Below are 15942 nucleotides of genomic sequence, written 5' to 3' on the forward strand. Positions count from 1 at the left end.
GGGGTTATTTTTTTTCAAGCACATTTTGCAGTATATTTTTTTAAAATAGCTCTAACAGCCTTAATTTTCGTCATAGAGAGGTCAGGTTGGTCTCGTTCTCTTGGGAAATGCCTGAAGTTTCTCAAAAAATTATCAAAAATATGAAAAAGAATTTAAATAGCATTTTTTTTGCAAGGACGTACCGGTACGTCCATGGGGGTAAAGGGATGAGTTTTGTGAAACGTACCAGTACGTCCTTTGGGGGTAAAAGGGTTAATATGAAACTCATTCATTCCAACTTCCTTTTCAGAACAACCCGCGAAGAGCCTATTACTGACGGTGGAAACCAGTGCAGGTATTATTTGTATGGCTAAGAACTTGCAGTGACAAGATTTGTCAAGACCAGGTGCTGTGGCTGAGGAAAAGTTATGTTTGTTCTGGGTTATGGATATAGATATCTGGTTTTATTCAGTATACTATTTCTATGGACCTCCGCTGGTGTTCGTATTGCTTCTTCTCCAGATGCAAATTTTATTGGCATTTACCCTTGTAATTTAAAGCAAAACTACCATTTTCTTTCCTTTTAATAGACACATGCCTCTAGCAAAGTAATGAGACACGCTATAGGATAATGGCAAATAGTGAAGCGCCAGGGCCTCTTGTCATTTCAGTTTATCTGTCTCATCAGTTTGATGTACACCTCTTCCAGATTGTGATAAGTTTGTAACATTGAAATACTTCATCTGAATTTGTTAGCAATCATTACACAAGGACAGTACTCTGATTTGAATTAATGTTGTGATGGGTGTGATTGCCTCACTGTTCTTCACAGGGAAAAGGTTTCAAGATTGAGTACTAATGAAATTTCCTTTTAAGTTTAGAGGGAAATTCTAAGAGGACAAGGCTAATTTTTTATAGCGGGGATGATGACAAATTTGACGTGCTAGTACTGTTCTTTAATACACATGTAACCAACTAAATTTTGATAATCATGAGCTTCAAAGCTCTTAATGTAGTGGTTCTTAACCTGTGTTCGATTGAACCCCAGGGGTTCAGTGAGGCAGTCTCAGGGATTCGGGGGAGGTAACGCAACACAAATGGTATGAGAGGGGCACTTGCCAAGGTTAAGCCCTGGATTTCTGAAATTGTCTCTGAAAGGCAACAGCAAAAGTCACATTGATTTGCAATGATTCATTATGTTTTTGTTTTTGTGTGAAGTTCATATTTTGTTGATTTTGTTTTTTGAACACGGTGGTTCTGTGTGCAAATGATGCATGGTTCATATTGTGCACTAATACAATATGTACCTTTGTTTTGAATTTGAAATATATATTGATATATTTAGGTGTAATTTTCTTTTTCTTTTCCTCTTTATTTCATTCACCTATATTATATACTGTATAGTATTTATTTTCAGGTTTGAAGGGTTCGATGTGTGTTTATATGATACTTGTGGGTTCTGTACCTCCAACAAGGTTGAGAAGCACTGTCGTAATGTATTTATCTTACCTTTTGTTTAAATCTCAGAAGGCCAATGAGTCTTCTCTTGTAGGCGATAATTCTGATCTTATCTGCCCAGTTGCTAACCGTAACCTCTTACTTGATAAGTCGGGAGTAGTGGCAATAATATTCCATTCAGGTAAGGGTCCTGAGTGTTTACTATGCCTTACAGATTTGAGATCCTCTAAAACGATTGTAATCCCGAGTTGATAGTCTGAATCCTAATATCCCTCCACTCACTAAGGTAAGCCTTCCTAAGCGACCGGATTTTTCCATTTGGGAATGGCATTTTATTTTATAGGATTCTCTTAATTCCTTAACCCCTTCACTCCAAAGCAGCAGATCCCCCTATAGTAGCTGCATACGAGATTTTTCACCATCGAATATACATGTTCAATTACTTTGTGATAACCTATTTGTTTACTGATAACATACATACATACATACATACATATACCAAAGGCACTTCCCCCAATTTTGGGGGGTAGCCGACATCAACAAATGAAACAAAACAAAAAAGGGGACCTCTACTCTCTACGTTCCTCCAGCCTAACCAGGGACTCAACCGAGTTCAGCTGGTACTGCTAGGGTGCCACAGCCCAACCTCCCACTGATAATTACAGAATAAATTTGTCAAAAGTGGGCTTTCTTTCTGTCGTATTTTACTCTAAATAACCGAAGAATTCCTTCTCTTGTAAAATGTTGATAGAATAATTCAGAAATTTATTTTGTTATTCTGTACTGTATTACTTTACTCTAAAGCTCTGTGATTCTATATGTGAAACAGCTTTATATTAAGTGTGAAGTGATTATGCGATTGCCTAATAATTCCTTGATAGATAGCCATCGAAATATATAAAGGTACTCAACAGTAATTCTTTATACAGAAATGTAAAGTAAATACAGTATCTGTTTGTTTCCTTGGACACAAGAAGTCTACTATAATGTATAATTATAAGGCATTCAATAAAGAAGCTTCTAAATGGCATAATCTCTCCTTTAGCAATGGAATAGACCTTTTACAACGTAAATATGACAAAATCTGAAAATGTCTGTGTGCTACCCGAAATTGTTGTTTTCGAGGTCTTCGATACAGTAACTTTAATTTGATCAGTGCTTAATTCCGTACTTAAGCTTCTGAGATTTGATCTACCTATTTTAGGTATCATAATGGATGTATTTAAGGCTTTTAGTATCAAGAGGTCTTCATTAGAGGTGGTTTTACACTACAGTATTTAAAAGCATTGACATTTACTGTTGTAAATATTTCACTATCTTTCAAAGTTGGCTTTGGGAGCCTAAGATGATTTTGTCTCCTATTCCATTCCCTCAGACCAGAAGTTATTTTTCCACTTCCCCTCTTTGGAAGTGGTTGTAGGATTTTCATCAGAAAGTAGATTTTCTGGTAAGGGCCATTTTGTATTTATTGGACAAACTATTGATATTACTGGTCGAGTTCCTAACTTGGTATGTAGGATTGAAAATTCATTTATCCTCTGTCCAAAAAGGTAGTGTCATTTCTAGTGAAAAGTTTTAGCTGCATATCAGTGGTGTACTACATTGGTGTTTGCTAAATATCATCTTGAAGATTTTGCGTTTTCTTTTCAAGATTGTTGGGCTCTAGGTCCTATTGTTGCTGGTGGTGATATGGTCTTTTTGAGTCCGTTCATTGATGATTTTATTATTATCAACATAATTAAAATATCTTTTGGAAAATAATCTGGACTTTCATATTGCAAGGATAGTTTGTTAATATTAATCCAGACCAATGAATCTAGAATTTTAAATTAAATATTTTATTCTTTATTTCAATTCTATAATTTACCTATCTCTTTCCTTCATTGGTGGCCTACCTTTATCAGTGTGTGTGGGAGTCAGCAATATGAACATCAAGAAAGGTTCCTAGAAATAAATGGAAATTTAATAAGGAAATTTTTCATTTCTGAAATCACCTAATGTTCATATACGTGCCCACCCTCCTTCACACTGACTCTTGAAGTCAAGAGGATAATGAAATAGTTTGACTTGAAAAATTGAAGAAAACGAGAGGTTCGGCCACTTCATTTCTAGTCTGATTACTTTACTAGAGGCATGTGACTATTCAAAGGTAAGAAAATTGAAATTTTTCTATTTTATTTTAGGGTTATATGTTGATAAGCCAAACTTTTGGAGAAGAAGCGAGTATAGAAATAAAAAAAAATATTGAACATCTGTTTTCATGAAGGTGTAAGAATATATATTTAGGATCTCATATTTCATGACTGAATGATAGTAACTGTGTTCCTATAAACAAAATTCAGGAGTGAATTTAAATGAATTATTTTGCTGTTTAATATGACGGCCATTTAGATGAAATTCTTTCATAATACCTTTAGGAAACAATGAAATTTTTATGTGGAGAATTCATTTCTATTATGGATCTTTTCATTATAAAGTGTGTTTTATAGATTATGTTTTTATATGAATTATTTGTGATTTAGTTGATAATATCTGTTTTGAAGATATTCTTGGAGGATTTTGTTTATTATATTAAAAAAAAAGTAAATGAGATGTCATTTTATTATGGTATTTTGCAAGCATGTGAACATTGAATAGAAGGTCATCTATAAGCAAGATGGAAAGTGGTTACTTTGCACCATTGCATTGGGTGAAAAGATTTGAAAATTTAAACTCAAAATTAGCTGTACTACAGTATTTATGACTGTAGCTTATACATACATACATACAGTACATACATGCATACATATAGCAAGGCACTTCCCCCAATTTTGGGGGATAGCCGACATCAACAAAGAAACAAAAACAAAAAGGGGACCTCTACTCTCTACGTTCCTCCAAGCCTAACAAGGGACTCAACCGAGTTCAGCTGGTACTGCTAGTTTATACAATGAATATACACATGACACTGAAACCTAAAAAATTTTTGGAAAATGCTTTAGAATAATTTTGTAGATTTTAATCCTTTGTATTTGATTTTTTATTGTACTATGGGTTTTTGTAAGTCAATAAGTTTAGTTTAAAATGTGTGCAACGTTAGTGGTGATCAATCTGTCGAAACTTTTGCTTGGGAAAATTCAGTGATATTAAAATTTTCAGGCATTCAGAGTATTTTTTGTTTTATTTATTGATTTTGTAGTTCGAGCAATGGTTGTGTTGAAATAAGTAGTATTTTATTTTGGTATTTTTGTAGATTTGTCAGTAAAATAAACTTTTATTTTTATGAACCTCCCCTTATGTTCAAATTGCTTCGTGTCTAGAAGCTTGATTTATCGACGTTTACCCCCAAAAATTTATCAAGAATTTCCCCATTTTCTTTCCTTTCAAAAGACTTGTACCCTTGATACAGAAATGAAACAATCTAGCTGTTTATGTTAAATAGCCCGCTAAGAGTTTCCAATTCCAGTTTCTCGGTCGCAGTTGTTTCGTCAAGAAGTTATCTCTGTCTCCAGATTTTGATGTGTTCACTGCGTTTTAAGTTGGCTTACCTGCTTGTTTGGTTAGCATTTCCGAACAGGGAAAGCATTGGGTTTTAATTAACCTTTTTAAGAAATACGATACCTGGTGGTTCCTCTCTGAGAAAGACTGCTTTTTGATTCTCATAACATTGGGGAAAGTGAGTTTTAGTTCAGAGGGAATTATAGTTTTTTTTTTCTGTACAGTGGATAATGATGTGACATGCCAAGTTAGTGTGATCCTTTTTCGGTTTTAACTTATTTAAGTTTTTGCTATTCTCAGGTCTAGTGGTCAACTACATATTGTTCCTTCAGTACGGTTTCTGAATGTTCACTGCACCTTACAGAGTTGAGTTCCTATCGCAGAGTCTTGAGGTCTTGAATTACTTTAGTCATTCTACAGCAAAATCCTTCCATTTCCTCATCCATTCTTCCCCCTCTGTAGCTATAGTCCATTTCTTTTATCAAGGCAGATTTGCACCGACTCACAGCGGTGCCCTTTTAGCTCGGAAAAGTTTCCTGGTCGCTGATTGGTTAGAATTATCTCGTCCAACCAATCAGCGATCAGGAAACTTTTCCGAACTAAAAGGGCACCGCTGCGAGTCGGTGCAAATCTGCATCGCTAAAAGAAATTGACTATAGTATCTTGATCATTTCAATTTGAAACTCTGATGGGCCTGGTGGTTCACCATTCTTCATTTTACTTGATACCAGCTTCACTTCTGTATTCTGTATCTCCCTCACTGGCGCCTCCACCCTTTGTGCTTCTCCCAGCTCCTCTCTCATTTTCAGTATTCAATAATAGCTCATAAACTCCTCTCCATCTCTTAATGTCATCATCCCTATGCAATATATTTCCCATCTATCCCTGATGACTACCAGTTACGTCAAATTCTGTCTATACCGTTTCCTCAAGTTTGAGATCTAATAGATATCCTTTTCACCTTTCTCTGTTCCAAGCCTTTCATTTCATTGCTCTACTGCTCTTCTAATAGCTATACCTACTTTCCTCCTAGAACCTCTCTTTGTTCCTAGCCTTTCATTTGATTGCTCTACTGCTCTTCCAATAGCTATACCTACTTTCCTCCTAGAACCTTTCTTTGTTCCTAGCCTTTCATTTGATTGCTCTACTGCTCTTCCAATAGCTATATCTACTTTCCTCCTAGAACCTCTCTTTGCTCCTAGCCTTTCATTTGATTGCTCTACTGCTCTTCCAATATCTATACCTACTTTTCTCCTCTTCTCTGTACCGTTCCTCTGATCCCTGTGCCTGTCTTACTTTCTGGTATTATGGTGGATATATTTAAGGATGTCAGTATAGGCCACCAGTGATTGATCTACTAGTCAGGATTGGGACGTGATTTTACATATGGAGTAGGTTCAGATTTGAATCTGGGAAACTTTCACTTGAATATTAACTGCTAAACCCAAAGTAATCTGCAAGCACTATCTCTTAAGGTATGCTTTATGAGGTTGAGATGAATGCCTTCATTCAGAGGTAAATTATTTTAAGACTAGAGCTGGTTACAATTTCTTTTTTCACTTCCCCTTATTGGAAATGGTTGTAAGAATCTTTTCGGAGAAAAGCTGTTCTTTTTCATAAAGAGAAGTTCAGTTTATTTTTAAACAAACTATGGCTATTGCAGCTAGTGCCCCAAATTGACTGTCGGGAACTCACCAATTTTGAATCCAAATCTTAAATAAGCCTTGAAGATTAACCCTTTTACCCCCAAAGGACGTACTGGTACGTTTCACAAAACTCATCCCCTTACCCCCATGGACGTATCGGTACGTCCTTGCAAAAAAATGCTATTTAAATATTTTTTGCATATTTTTGATAATTCTTTGAGAAACTTCAGGCATTTTCCAAGAGAATGAGACCAACCTGACCTCTCTATGACGAAAATTAAGGCTGTTAGAGCAATTTAGAAAATATATACTGCAAAATGTGCTTGACAAAAAAATAACCCCTGGGGGTTAAGGGTTGAAAATTTCCAAATAGCCTGGGGGTAAAAGGGTTAAGGTTCTAGATATTAGGAGTAAACCTACATCTCTAAAATTTTTCTGAAATGTTTTCTTTGTAAAGAATTTTAAAGCCACCTCAATAACATATCAGTTTGGTGTTCGATGGACATTATCTTCAAGCATCCTTGCTTTGTTATTAAAAATATTGGCCTCTAGGTTCTGTAGTTGCTGCTGCTGTCCTAAATTTTTAATGTAATTAACCCTTTTACCCCCAGGCTATTTGGAACTTTCCAACCCTTAACCCCCAGGGGTTATTTTTTTTCAAGCACATTTTGCAGTATATATTTTTTAAATTGCTCTAACAGCCTTAATTTTCGTCATAGAGAGGTCATGTTGGTCTCGTTCTCTTGGAAAATGCCTGAGGTTTCTCAAAAAATTATCAAAAATATGCAAAAAAAATATAAATAGAAGTTTTTTGCAAGGACGTACCGGTACGTCCATGGGGGTAGAGGGATATGTTTTGTGAAACGTACCAGTACTTCCTTTGTGGGTAAAAGGGTTAATTAATAGATTTTTCAAATATTAGAAAAACAATCCAGACCAGTATATTGCAAATAGGGTTTTGAGATGATTCATATTAAAATCTAGACCTGTTGAATCTAGAATTTTAATTTTTGTTCATTTCAAATACCTGTAGAACTATCTCTTTCCTTCATTGGTATCCCACTTCCATCAGAGTTTGGGAATTAGCAATATGAACATCAGGGGCAGATTTATAGTAATAAACATAATTTGATAATACAAATTTTTATTTCTATACTCACCTGATATTCATATACATGCGCAATGATTTGTGACGTTAAGGTGTAGGGATTACTTTCAACTTTGAAACTTAATTGGAAACTCTTAGCGTGCTACTTACCATTAATTATTATTATTATTATTATTATTATTATTATTATTAGCCAAGCTACAACCCTAGTTGGAAAAGCATGATGCTATAACCCAAAAGGGCTCCAACAGGGAAAAATAGCCCAGTGAGGAAAGGAGATAAATAAATGATGAGAATAAATTAACAATATATCATTCTAAAAACAGTAACCGCGTCAAAACAGATATTTCCTATATAAACTATTAACAACGTCAAAAAGATATGTCCTATATAAACTATTAACAACGTCAAAAACAGATATGTCCTATGTAAACTATTAACAACGTCAAAACAGATATGTCATATATAAACAATAAAAAGACTCATGTCAGCCTGGTCAACATAAAAACATTTGCTCCAACTTTGAACTTTTGAAGTTCTACTGATTCAATCACCAGATTGTTTCATTACTGTACCAGAGCATGTATTTATTGAAAGGAATGAAAATGGGAAAATTTATCATACATTTTTTGGGGTAAACTTTGATAAACTAAGCTTATAGAGAAGAAGCCATATGGAGATCAGGTGGGTAGAGAAATAAAAAAAGGTTGTTATTCACATTGTTTTTTTTTTCATGCTTGTACATATTCAAAATTATTTCAAATGGGAAATTAAGACAATCAAATGCAAGGGTTCTTACAATAATATCCAACTTCTGATGATTTCAGATTTTCTAGGTCAAATTTCAGCTGATCATTTGCTTGCAAGTTTTACTTGAGTATTGAAAGACTATGTTTTAACCCTTTTACCCCCAGGCTCTTTTGAAATTTCCAACCCTTAACCCCCAAGGGGTTATTTTTTTCCCAGCACATTTTGCAGTATATTTTTTTTAAATTGCTCTAACAGCCTTAATTTCTGTCATAGAGAGATCAGGTTGGTCTCATTCTCTTGGAAAATGCCTGAATTTTTTCAAAAAATGATCAAAAATATGAAAAAAAAAAATTTATAGCATTTTTTTGCAAGGACGTACCTGTATGTCTATGGGGGTAAAGGGATGGGTTTTGTGAAACGTACCAGTACGTCCTTTGGGGGTAAAACGGTTAAGTTTTGGTTTTTCTATCAGTGGTCCAAATCCTGTATGATATTTATTGCCGGCATCAGCATTTGATTCTATCCCCTTACTTACTTTTACAATATTATGTACACAACAGTGTAGAAAAATTATCTTCAAATACACAGCCAAGTAGAGGTCAAATGTTTGACTTCAAATTCTTAAAAGTGGATGCAAGAAAATGAAAGTTCCACGGACTTACACCTCTATAAGATTATAGAAAATTTTCATCAAATATACAGATTTCACTTGGCAGTTTATACTGTTAGTAATAGAGATATCATTACATAATGGTAAAAACTATCTGCTAAACATATATGAAAATTAGAAAAGGAACATTTTAGATGATGCTGTTGAAAATTCAGTTTTACATATGGGGCTATAACTTAATTCTTTATGTGGACTGGTTTAATTGAATTATCAATTATTCCTAGAATATTACCTTTATATGAACCCTTGGTTATTTGTGTCTTTTTACATTTTTCACATTTTTCATTTCTAGTTTTAGTGGTTTCTGATGCCGATGGTGTTCTTACATTTAGTAGTACCTACCATTAATTTTCATTGCCACCATGCCTCGTAGAATTTTTGTTAAGTTGATGTAACTATTGAAATGTTTTTTTCAAGATTTTGGAAACCAAATCTAAGCCAAACATCCTATTATGTATCGTTGCTCGGAAGTAGTTTTGATGAGATAGACCCCCTGGCCGTCTCATCATTAACCAGGGTTTTGCTCTTACTATGTAAAGTTTATTCAGATCATGTTTCTACAGTTTGTTGTTTTCTGTTAGATATTCTCTCAGGTGCCTAGTAATCTTTAATTACTCCAACATTTAGATTATTCATAGTATCAAGAATAGAACATGTAGGTGAGCTGTTCGTTCATAAAATTATTTTTATAGAATACATAAGAACCTTTCATAACAACTCATCAATCATAATTAGCAATAGTTTGCAGTGTTGAATCTAGGCTAATTGTTATTGAAGTGTTATTTTTTTCTTTTAGTAAAACTTCATTTTTGAAAGTTTTCCCCGTTTTAAAACTTCAAGTGAGAAGTTTTCAAAGGATTCATTTAATCATTTTGGTGTACAGTAAACATGATGACACTTGACACCACCAGTTGCCTTTTCACTATAATTCCCACTGTATATTCTATTATATTGTTCAGCACGTAAACGTTGCAATAAAAAATGATTTAATGTAATTTTAAGTCTTGGTTTAAATGGATTTTTGGGACTTTCCTAGCAAATTTCAGTCACACATCACCTATTTTTAGCATAATTAGCCCATTAGTTGGGTTCATATTCAAATTTTGATATAGCATTCTTTGAGATTTATCGATTCTATATGGATATTTGAATGACCCAGTGTGCCAGTCTTTTAAGAAATATATTCACTGTAATTTGATTGAGGCAGAAACCCATTTGGATTTAGTTTTCCTAGGAAATTGTGGTAAAATGATGTATAATACAGTAGTCCTATTACAATTGAACCATTAATTGAATTGTGAAACTTGATGCTATAAGTGGAATGTTAGAAAAAAAAGCCTTTTTTTTTTAAAGATTGTTTTTTCAAATGTCAGAAAACACCTGTGAGTTGCTTCAAGACCCTTTCATGCTGTGCCTAAACAGGAAGTGCATATATCTATCATCATTTTGTGATAAAAAAGATATTTCTCAGTCCTTTTTTAAGATTGGTAAATCTAGTGTAAGAAACGATGTAAAAGTGTAGGTTATATCTTTGGTACTGATTAGAATTAACCCTTTTACCCCCAGGCTATTTGGAAATTTCCAACCCTTAACCCCCAGGAGTTATTTTTTTGGTCAAGCACATTTTGCAGTATATATTTTTTTTAAATTGCTCTAACAGCCTTAATTTTCATCATAGAGAGGTCAGGTTGGTCTCATTCTCTTGGAAAATGCCTGAAGTTTCTCAAAATATTATCAAAAATATGCAAAAAATATTTAAATAGCATTTTTTTTCCAAGGACGTACCGGTACGTCCATGGGGGTAAAGGGGTGAGTTTTGTGAAACGTACCAGTATGTCCTTTGGTGGTAAAAGGGGGTTAATAAGATTGTGATAAATTCGCCTCTAAAGAAAATTTCATTACTTTAATAAGTTCCCAATGAATTAAAACCAATGACCTATTATAAATTGTCTCACCAGCTCAAAGGCACACATTGATGTGCCATATTTTCGTTATTGTTTATCTTTAAATATTGTGTCGACCTATCATTAGAGAAGTCTTAAGGCAAGAAGGTAGACTGAGCAGTTTGTTGAAATCTCTGTAACCATTTAGAAACCAACATAGCGTGTGCTAATTTCCTGGAAATTGCTTTAAAGTAATTTTCAAGTGTTTATTTTTTATTAGAAACTGTAACTTCATCACAGAACCTATTATCATTAGTCATAGAGTTAAACATATTTTATGAACAATATAAATGATAGAATATGAAATTTAAGATAGAGTGAAATATATAACACTTGAAAATATTTCGAGATATTCAGGAATTGCCGGCAGGTTTTGGCCTGAAAAATTCTAGCGGTTTGAATTTTATTTTAGGAATAAGTTTTCTTTGATCTATTCACCTCATTCTAATAGAGACAGTCTTATAAAAGTTATCAAAATTAGCATTGTATGGTATTGTATACTTTAAATCTATTTTTCACCTGAATTTCAAAATGAATTTTACTTAGGAGCAATATCTATCTTCTCTAAGATTTTCCTGTAAGAACCACGAGCTAGTAATGCATTTAAATCAGGATTTTTGTAACAGACTGTCATGTATGTGTTTATAGTTGAAGCATTAAGGTCCTGCTATTAATGTGTTGAGTGGCACGATTGATAGTAGCCAGAAAACAGAAGACGGAAATATTAAGATTACAGTATTTACTAGCTGTTTTGTGAGTGTATTGATCAGTGTATGAAACACTGTGGAAGTGCGCTTATTATACACAAATTACAAAACCATATACTTGTATCATGAGAATAAATATTTGTATAATGTTTGGTCCATTTCAGTCTTCCCACAAATCATTATTTTATTGAACCCTGTAAGATGTTCATATTGCTTCTGTAGAAACTATATCGATATGTTCCCTGAACTTAAAAGAGAATTTCTCATTTTCTTTGCTTTCAATGGAGACAATATTCTATTAAAGTAAGGAAATACGAGCGGTTAATGGCAAGAAGCAAAGCAGTGACATGCATGAGGCTCTTTGTTCATATTGTTCCTTCTGTAGAAACTATCGATATGTACCCTGAAATTAAAAGAGAATTTCTCATTTTCTTTGCTTGCGATGGAGACAATATTCTGTTAAAGTAAGGAAATACGAGCGGTTAATGGCAATAAGCGAAGCAGTGACATGCATGAGGCTCTTTGTTATTTCAGTCTTGCATTAGCATTTGACATACTCCATCCTCCATATTGTTAGATGTATTAGTGAGTTTCAAGATGACTTCCTCTGGATTTTTTAGCAATTATGACGTAGACTGTTCAAAGAAATTAATCTTGGTGTGATAATGATCCTCATTCTCTGTGCCTCATGTTGGAGACAGTGCTGTAATTTAAATAACCATTGTGAGGAGTGCAAATGCCTCGCTGTTCCTCATGGAAAAGTGATTCAATGTATGCCGACCAAATTAAAAGTTTAAAGGGCAAAAGGAAACTTGCTTTTAGGTAAGGGGAGAAAAACAGAGAACACTTGGCTAGTTGATTTTAGTGGGGATGAAGACGATAATTACATGCTAGCACCGTTATCTAAGTCCTCCAGTTACAAATGAGATCCGTTCTTAAGGTGTGTCAAAAGTAGATTTTCATCGTACAGAAAGTTGTATTGATATACACTTTAAAACAATTCCTTACTATTCATAAACTACTGTACCCTATACATGCAAATACCTGTGCCTTATACAGTAGTCAGCAATGTACCATCACTAATACAGTACTAGTAGACATTTAAGTAATTTATGCAACAATTTCTTATCGTTATTCCTATGGTTGGCTAGCAGACTGAAAGTGGAGGAGAGACAGGCTTATTGGGAGGAGGAAGTGAAAGAAGCTGGAAGAGAGTCAGGATGAGATGCTGGAAGTTCGGCTGGAGAAGCTGCTGAGGTTCAGGTGCAGGCCTCTCTATCTTTTGAACATACATACACAGGTATGGTCTGCTGGAATTACATCCTCTTTTCTTCCAATATCTCTTGGTAACACCTCACAGCATCATTAACCCCCCTGAACACCCTTATAAACCTTTTCATGTTAGTATCCTGTTACTCAAACTTCCATTGCTCCTAGCAGGGCAAAACCTTCTGACAAGGCCTTGACACTAAACTTCTTTCGGTCTTGGATCAGGGTATCTTCCTCTTCTGCAATCATCTGGCTCTCCAGCTCTATAAGGTACTCACCAGACAACTCTTCATGAGATACCAAGAGCTCGGTGACATCATCAACATCCACCTCAGATCCAGCTGCTTGCTTAGGTTGTTAACAACCTCCTTGGTGACAGCTTCAACTGTCTCCTCAAAGCCAAAGATATCGTTGACAAACAGGGAAAAGTGTTTTCCAGACACCATTCATGTTGGTGTGCTTCACATCATCGCAACCTTCAGCAATGTTCTTGAAGGCATCTCAGATGTTGTGGGTCTAACAGAACATTTTTAGGATCATGTCTTTCTTTTTAACAGAATAAGCGGAAGTGAAATAAGATAAAACAACATGCCCGAGTGTACCCTCAAGCAAGAGAACTCCAACCCAAACAGTGGAAGACCATGGTACAGAGGCTATGGCACTACCCAAGACTAGAGAACAATGGTTTGATTTTGGAATGTCTTTCTCCTAGAAGAGCTGCTTACCATCGGTAAAAAGCTTCCTCTACCCGTAAGGCGGCCACTGAACAATTACAGTGCAGAACCCCTTGGGTGAAGAAGGATGGTTTGGTAATCTCATTGTTGTCAAGTGTATGAGGACAGAATAGAATAAGTCAATAATAGGCCAGACTATTCAGTGTATGTTGTGTGCGTGTGTCTACCCAAAAGGAAAATGAGCCGTAGCCAGCGATAAGGATCCAATATAGTACTGTCTGGCCAGTCAAAAGACACCATAACTCTCTATTGGTAGTATCTCAACATGTGGCCGGTGCCCTGGACCACCTACTACCTGTTGTGTCGAATAAGAATTGGTCACACCAGATTGACTCACAATTCTTTGATGAGTGGAGAACATCAGCCTTTCTGTAAAGATTGGTTGGTGCCATTAACTGTGAAGCTCATGTTAACTGAGTGTTAAAGTTACTTGACTGAGAGATTACGCTATTTTGACAATTGTAAGGATAGCAATAGCATCCACATTCTATCTAAAATTTTTGGACTTGAATGCAATGAGGATTGGCTTTATAAGTTTACTGAAGAGACTAGCTTTTTCATTGGATATAATCATTGTTTTGAATAAGAAACTAATAATAATTGTTACCTAAAATTTCGGTATCAATGACTATTGCTGCTACGATGCCAGACGATATCTAATAATTGATCAATATTCTGTCCATAAGTAGGCCTAACCTTTTTTTTTCTTTCTTTCTTTTAAACTTAACCCCATTTCCTGGTTATTTTCTTCTAGTTTGATACCCAGTAACTTTTAACTTGAATTTCATAATGCAATTTTATGGTTTGCCACCACTTGTGTCCTGATTAAATTGTTTAACTCTGAATCGCTTCTTATACATCTAAGAATATAGATATATTCCCATACAAAATTGACAGAAAAGAGTAGATATTAATTTGCACGAGTGTCTTATGTAGGCTCTACAAGATATATAAAGGTGAAACTAACTTTAAAATTAAAGATAATCGATTAAGCGAAGTGGGTGTTTTGTTATATATCGTTTACAACACATTACGCAAGAGATAACAGACCAGCTGCATTGAAATCAAATAAAGTTTTACCTGAAATATGCGTCAAGCATAAATCAAATGTTATACTTTACAACAAATGACAGAATTGCTATTCATGATGACATGAGATTTAGTATAGAATTGAAATCAGGGATTCATTGAATGTTGATGCAAATTTAAAGGTAAATCATAATGCTAAGTATTAAGTGGAAAATAGTCCATTGTGAATATGCAAGGTAAGTTTCATTTTATATCTGGTCTCTAATGTGTCTAACTTCCAACAATTGGAAAATATCTGCTTTATCTCTAAAGTTATACTATTTTACATTAGTATCCGCTGAACAAGATCAATAACATTTTCTTTAAATACCAATGAATACGTTTTCTATATTAAGCGTTTTATCTAGGGGTAACATATTTAGAGTGCTCACTGATGCAATAAAACGGTAAGCCAGGAATAAATTGATTGTCCTAAATTGAATTGTAGCCTCCGACTGTAAGTCAGGACAATTGACAATAGTAAGAGTTTAATGAAAAGTCATTTGATAATAAGACATTATCTCTAGTCTCTAGTGTATATAACTTTCAACAAATGAAGAGTATTTGATTGCCTCTGAATTTGCATTAGTTTACAATAGTTTACGTTGAATAAAACCAATAACATTTTCTTTAAATACTAACGAGTACGTTTTCTATATTTATCATTTTTCTAGGGGTGACATATTTAGAATGATCACTAATGCGATAAATTTCGTCTTCAATTTGAAATTGATCCATCATCGGTCCAGTTATAGTATCGCATTAATACTGTTTAAGCTTTTCACAGAAAAAATATCTTTATTGAACATTTCAAAGTGTAACACGAGAATATTCGGTGCTAGTGTAGCTGATATTCAATACATAACAGTTAGCTATTACTGTTTAAGGATGGGAAAAGTTAATACATAAGTCGTCAGAGATAGGGAACCCTCTCAGCCTGCACTCATCACTGAGAGAGAGAGAGAGAGAGAGAGAGAGAGAGAGAGAGAGAGAGAGAGAGAGAGAGAGAGAGAGAGAGAGAGAGAGAGCCGTGATCATACTGTATATTCGTTCAGAGCATCAACGCTCATTCATATATAGCCTATAGCTTATGCTCACTAAAAATTGATTCCTCCATTTTCAAAGAAAAAGTA

General features: G+C 34.6%; 1 protein-coding gene across 2 annotated transcripts in view; it reads left to right on the top strand.

Moving 5' to 3' along the window:
- Window positions 1-2685, top strand: part of LOC137621645 (SURP and G-patch domain-containing protein 1-like) — a 52536-nt gene extending 49851 nt beyond the window's left edge. For both annotated transcript variants that reach the window (XM_068352112.1, XM_068352113.1), the window contains exon 11: window positions 290-2685. In XM_068352112.1, coding sequence (XP_068208213.1) covers window positions 290-316 — 27 coding nt within the window. In that variant the 3' untranslated portion in view covers window positions 317-2685. The remainder of the gene's footprint in view (window positions 1-289) is intronic.
- Window positions 2686-15942: the final 13257 nt, after the last annotated feature.

This window comes from Palaemon carinicauda, chromosome 28, assembly GCF_036898095.1.
Source record: "Palaemon carinicauda isolate YSFRI2023 chromosome 28, ASM3689809v2, whole genome shotgun sequence".
Classification (NCBI taxonomy): domain Eukaryota; kingdom Metazoa; phylum Arthropoda; class Malacostraca; order Decapoda; family Palaemonidae; genus Palaemon; species Palaemon carinicauda.